This window comes from Enhydra lutris, unplaced genomic scaffold (genome assembly GCF_002288905.1).
Source record: "Enhydra lutris kenyoni isolate GAN:26980312 unplaced genomic scaffold, ASM228890v2 scaffoldscaffold13, whole genome shotgun sequence".
NCBI lineage: Eukaryota > Metazoa > Chordata > Mammalia > Carnivora > Mustelidae > Enhydra > Enhydra lutris.
In genome coordinates, this window is record NW_019154097.1 from 28,024,548 (window position 1) to 28,030,216 (window position 5,669).

General features: G+C 39.9%; 1 protein-coding gene across 1 annotated transcript; it reads left to right on the forward strand.

Moving 5' to 3' along the window:
• Positions 1 to 4,134: 4,134 nt before the first annotated feature.
• LOC111146022 (olfactory receptor 1E5-like) lies at positions 4,135 to 5,067 on the forward strand. Its single transcript, XM_022501389.1, has one exon. The coding sequence runs from the start codon at positions 4,135 to 4,137 to the stop codon at positions 5,065 to 5,067; it is 933 nt and encodes a 310-aa protein (XP_022357097.1).
• The last annotated feature ends 602 nt before the right edge of the window (positions 5,068 to 5,669 follow it).

Genomic DNA, 5,669 nt, shown 5'->3' on the forward strand with positions numbered 1-5,669 from the left:
TGGGTATTAGAGAGGGCACGGACTGCATGGAGCACTGGGTGTGGTACAAAAAACAATGAATACTGTTATGCTGAAAATAAATTTAAAAAAAAAGATAAACATTTTTTAAGGAATTGTTGAACACTACATCAAAAACTAATAATGTACTATATGCTAGCTAACTGAACATAATTTAAAAAGTAAAATGTTTTTTAAAAGTATTTATTTATTTATTTTAGAGAGAAAGAGAGCATGTGTGAATATGTGGGTTGGGGAGAGAATCCTTAAGCAGGCTCCTGGCTGACTGGGGAGCCTGATGCAGGGCTGGATCCCAGGACCCTGAGATCATGACCTGAGGTGAAATCCAGAGTCAGCCACTTAACAAACTGAGCCACCCAGGCATCTTAAAGGACAAACATTTTTAGGAAATGCTGCAAGATGTATGGAAATTAAAGATGGCTAACCATCTTGATAAAATTTGGGGGTTTTTTAAAGGCTTAAACTAAAGGAAAAATGAGAAAGTATATCCATTACAAATCAGAATTAAAGTTCCTACAAATCAGTATCAGAAGACAATCAACCCAGTAAAAATGGGCAGACTTTTCATAAAACGAAGATATAAGAATGGCTGACAAGCACAAGAAAATGTGCTCTGGATCATTAAGAACTGGGGAAATGTGAAATAAAAGCACAAAGAGCTACAACTTCATACACTTAGGATGGCAAAAATGTGAACTCGGAAATTTCTATTTGAGAGAATATTTTGTTTCCTGACTTACTTACCTGAGAAAAGTCCAGAAAGGATAAGTGAACTTCCCAAAGCCACAGAGCAGTTCATTTAGAGTTTGGGGACTGGGCAACAGACCAAGGTTTTTCCCACAGTGAATACTTCAGAGACCGGTGTTCCCAGATGTCTCTGCAACTTCCAGCAGGGAGCTCTGGGGATTGCTCCAGAAACCACAGGGAGATAGCTTCTTTTTTTTTTTTTTTCTGCATTTCTAGTCAGTTTGGCTGACTCAGGATCTAGGATGGCCCACTCTCATTTCTCCATCCTTGGAAGAGATGAGGGTTCCATGTCCCAGGGAGTCCTTTATGCCTTAAATATAGGGGAAGATGCTGTCTTTTCATCTGGTCATCAAATATGGTTTTTCCACTCTTGACAAGTGAGAACCCAGAGCAGAAGAGTCAAATCTCTACCATAATGTGAAAAAACGAGGAGCTCTTCTGGGCCCAACTCAGAACTGACAGTAAGTCGTTGGCCATGCTTCCCCCTTCCCTGTCAGTCAAGAGAAGCAGAATGGTCCTTTGGAAATTGTTTCAGGAATCCTGTTTTTGGTATCAGTTGTAGTACTGAACTTGGACAGATTACAGCAGCTCTTGGAGATTCTGTTTACTCATTCATAAAATAAGAGGTGGTGGGGATTAAGGAGGGCACGTATTGCATGGAGCACTGGGTGTGGTGCAAAAACAATGAATACTGTTATGCTGAAAAGAAATTTAAAAAATATTTTAAAAAAGAGTTGTATAAGATGGCTTAATATCCATCAGTCCCTAAAGGATGGAGTGGCAGGGTAGCCTTGATCCAGAGGTCTACTTCACTGAGCTATGAATTTAACCCTCTAGTCCCTCAAACTACATTCCTGAAACTTCCACATATTCCTGAAAGGGACTTGATATGTGGATGGAACATGTCAGGTCAGATTGACTGTTTTCAAATATGGAAAAGCAAAGCGATTCAGAGGAACATTTCTTAGCACTCGGAAGGGGTACAAAGGAGCAGATTCAGACCTATGAGAAGATACATTCCTACTAAATCGGAATTCCAAGCATCCATTTTCTCTGCATTTTTAAATTAAAACCCAACAATATTTAGTTTAAATGTAAGATATAAACAAACCACACATTCAGTGCTTGGGAAGAAACACAACCGATTAGACTTACTAATTCAACATTCAAATACTTTAAACACTTTTTCGCATTGTATTAGAATGTATGCTAGGCAACCTAAGTTCTTCATACACCTCTTCCATTAACTGTAATTTACTTAAAGTATAAAAGCCAATGCTGGTAGCTAAATGATAACATCATACAGTTTCATCATAGCTTAAAAAGCCATTTTACTGCCCATCCATCCACTATCTTATTCAATAGTACATGCGAAGCGCATACATAAAAAGAAACAAAATGAAGAAAAATGAGTCCCTGGCACTGAGGGAGACACCATCTAATGGGGATAAGCAACTAATTATAAGGCAATATGTCAAGTGTTCCAGCAAAACTCGAATACAGAGCTGTGGGAGCAAAGAGGGTAAAGCAATGGATTCCAAAAGGAGAATATGAAGTATTGTCCAGTGTTGACACCCAAGCTCTTGCCAGGTGGAGAGGAGGAGGAAGCCATCTAGGAAGGTGAAAGGGCTAAATACCAAATCACGCAGGCAAGACACGTGAGTTGTCTGAGGACTGTTAGCGGTTTCACAGGCGAGACTGGTGTGGTGTAACAGGGAAGTGTCACTGGACAGAAAGATGGAAACAGACTCAAGAAGGGCTAATAATGTCATGATAAGAAAGAGCCTAGATGTTTTTCTGATGGTGAGAAGGAGACTCACAACAGCTTATGACATCAATTCAGTTATCTTTCTTCATGGGGGGGAAACCAAAGTTTGACAGTTTAAATGAATCATTCGAAGCCATATTACAATGTTTGATAAAGAAGGTGAGTCAAGGGGTGCCTGGGTGGCTCAGTGGGTTAAGCCTCTGCCTTTGGCTGGGGTCATGATCTCAGGATCCTGGGATCAAGCCCCGCATGGGGCTCTCTGCTCAGCAGAGAGCCGTCTTCCCCCTCTCTCTGCCTGCCTCTCTGCCTACTTGTGATCTCTGTCAAATAAATAAATTTTTTAAAAATCTAAAAAAAGGGGGGGGAAGGTGAGTCAAAATTTTCTGAGTACAAACTAAATTTTTCCCTTTATGCTATGCAACCTAAATACTCTGCTTGAAGACAAATAGATGAGTCTCATGTAGTGGTTTTAAGTATATAGATATAGTAGAGATTTGATTCTGTGAAATACAGGAAATGCTCCCATGTGGTGTGGATCTCATCCAAGCACTGGGTTAAACTGAAATGGACTGACTCACATCAATCACACTCACAAGAGACTGATGCATAAGCCAAAAACATCATTAATTTCATTTGCCATGAGAACTGTAACTGCCAAATTGGATATTTACATTCTCTAAGGCAAAAGATGTATGAATTAATGTGACTGTGATCATCATTTTACAATGTATATTTATATTAAAACATCACACTGTATACCTTGCATATATACAGTTTTTAATCTATTAATTTTATCTTGATAAAGCTGGAATGAACAAAAAAACGAGTTTATTTATTTTTAAAGGTTTTTTAAACTTATTCATTTGAGAGAGAGAGAAGGAGCATGAGGGGGTGGAGAGGGGAGAGGGGCAGAGGGAGAAGGAGAGAGAGAATCTTAAGCAGGCTCCACACCCAGTTGGAGCCAGGCATGGGGCTGGATACCATGACCCTGAGGGGAAATCAAGAGTTGGAGGTTTAATTGACTGAGGCACCCAGGCGCCCCAAAGAGCTGGGAACTTTAAAAAAGGGCCTGAATGGAGTAAATTTAATTTTAATAAAAATGGAATTATAAATATATATGTTGTTCTGAAATTTTACCTTAAAAATCTTAATTTGATGATATAATTATTTAGAATTATTATCTATAATTATATATTACATATATTATTTTCATTTCATTTAAATTAATTTTTAAATGTAAGTAAAACATTGTTTACTTAATTGTATTATTCTTCAGCAAAAAAAAAAAAAAAACTAACAGGATCTATGTGATCAGAGCACACTTGTTTTTACACAAGGTACAGCCATGTGTTGGGAAACAGCTGGAATAGTTTAAAAGAGCCTTGGATAGCTGGTCGGGTGCTGACACCAATCTATAACTATACAAAGAGTGATCCAAATGGCCTTTTATAACACACACTATTATAAGTTTGAGTTTTGCCAAAACAAAACTGACTAAACCACATGATGTTTCTAATAGGAATATGAAATACTTTCCACACAGCATTATTTTACTTTTTTGTTACTTATCATAAAAATTTGTTTCATACAGAATTCCAGACATGGACAGAAGAAATCAGACCAGCATCTATGAATTTCTTCTCGTGGGACTCTCTGAGCAGCCAGAGCAGCAGCCTCTCCTGTTTGGGCTTTTCCTGGGCATGTACCTGGTCACCATTGTGGGGAACCTGCTCATCATCCTGGCCATAGTTTCTGACCAGCACCTCCACAACCCTATGTACCTCTTCCTAGCTAATCTGTCCTTTTCTGACATTGGTTTCATCTCCACAATAATTCCCAAGATGCTAGATAATATTAGCTCAGGAAGTAAACTGATTTCTTATGGTGGGTGCCTGACACAGCTTTATTTCTTTGGCCTATTTGCAGATCTGGACAACTTTCTCCTGGCTGTGATGGCACTTGACCGCTATGTGGCCATCAGCCACCCCCTCCATTATGCCATGACCATGAACTCCCAACGGTGTATCCTGTTGGTGGCTGGGTCATGGATGGTCACTACCTTCCATGCCCTAGTGCATACCCTCCTGGTGATGAGGCTTTCTTTCTGTGGCCCCAATATCATCCCCCATTTCTTCTGTGATCTGGTCCCACTCCTGAATCTGGCCTGCTCCAGTACTTATGTTAATGACCTGGTGCTCATCCTTGTGGCAGGAACACTGCTAACTGGACCCTTCATCTGCATCCTTACGTCTTACTTTTATATTGCTTTGACCATCCTAAGAATCAATTCCACAAAGGGTAAGCAAAGGGCCTTCTCCAACTGCACCTCCCACCTCTCTGTGGTCTCTCTGTTTTATAGCACAGCTATTGGGGTCTATTTATGTCCTCCATCATCCCCCTCAGGTGGAAAGGACAGAGTCTTCTCAATAATGTACACAGTGGTGACCCCCATGCTGAACCCCTTCATCTATAGCCTAAGAAACAGGGATATGAAGGGGGCTCTGGGAAAACTACTCAGAAGAAAAACACTCTAACATTCTTTCCCAGGACCCTGTGGTCCTGACTCCAAGACTCAGAGCTGGGAGTTGAAATTGGCCTCCTGATGGCCTAACCACTGAAGCTTCCCTGAACATGCGACTTCTTTTTTCTTATGTTTGTATTACAAAGTACAGATTGACATCTAAGGGCAGGGAGGGACAAGTGATAACAGTAACCTCAGATTGTCTCTGTGAAATGCCCATGCTCTGAGTAGTTTACTATCCACTCTCAAAATGGCTCTTGTTATTTTTACTGGTCTCTAAGCAAAGCCTGGGGGCTTGTATACATATAAAACAACAATGAAAGTCAAAATTTTTGTTTAGGTCAAGTTATAACAGAACTATGGAAGATGTCATTGGCTCAAGAATATAGGATTCATTATGTCTGGTAGCAAGAAACACAAAGGAAGTAACCTGATACTTTATATTTAAATAGGCAGTGTTCTACTGAAACATCAGAATGGGGTGTAGTTTAAGCCCTGGGTTCCAGGGTTGGCTTTGCCAGAAATGAACTGTGTGACAGCTGGATAATCACTTGATTGCCTCTGAGTCTTGGTTTCCTGAAACATTTATAAAATAGAGTGACTGAATTATGTTAG

Bases quoted from the DNA above. Each gene is read 5' to 3' on its own strand.
- LOC111146022 (XM_022501389.1), top strand. From the start codon at position 4,135: ATGGACAGAAGAAATCAGACCAGCATCTATGAATTTCTTCTCGTGGGA.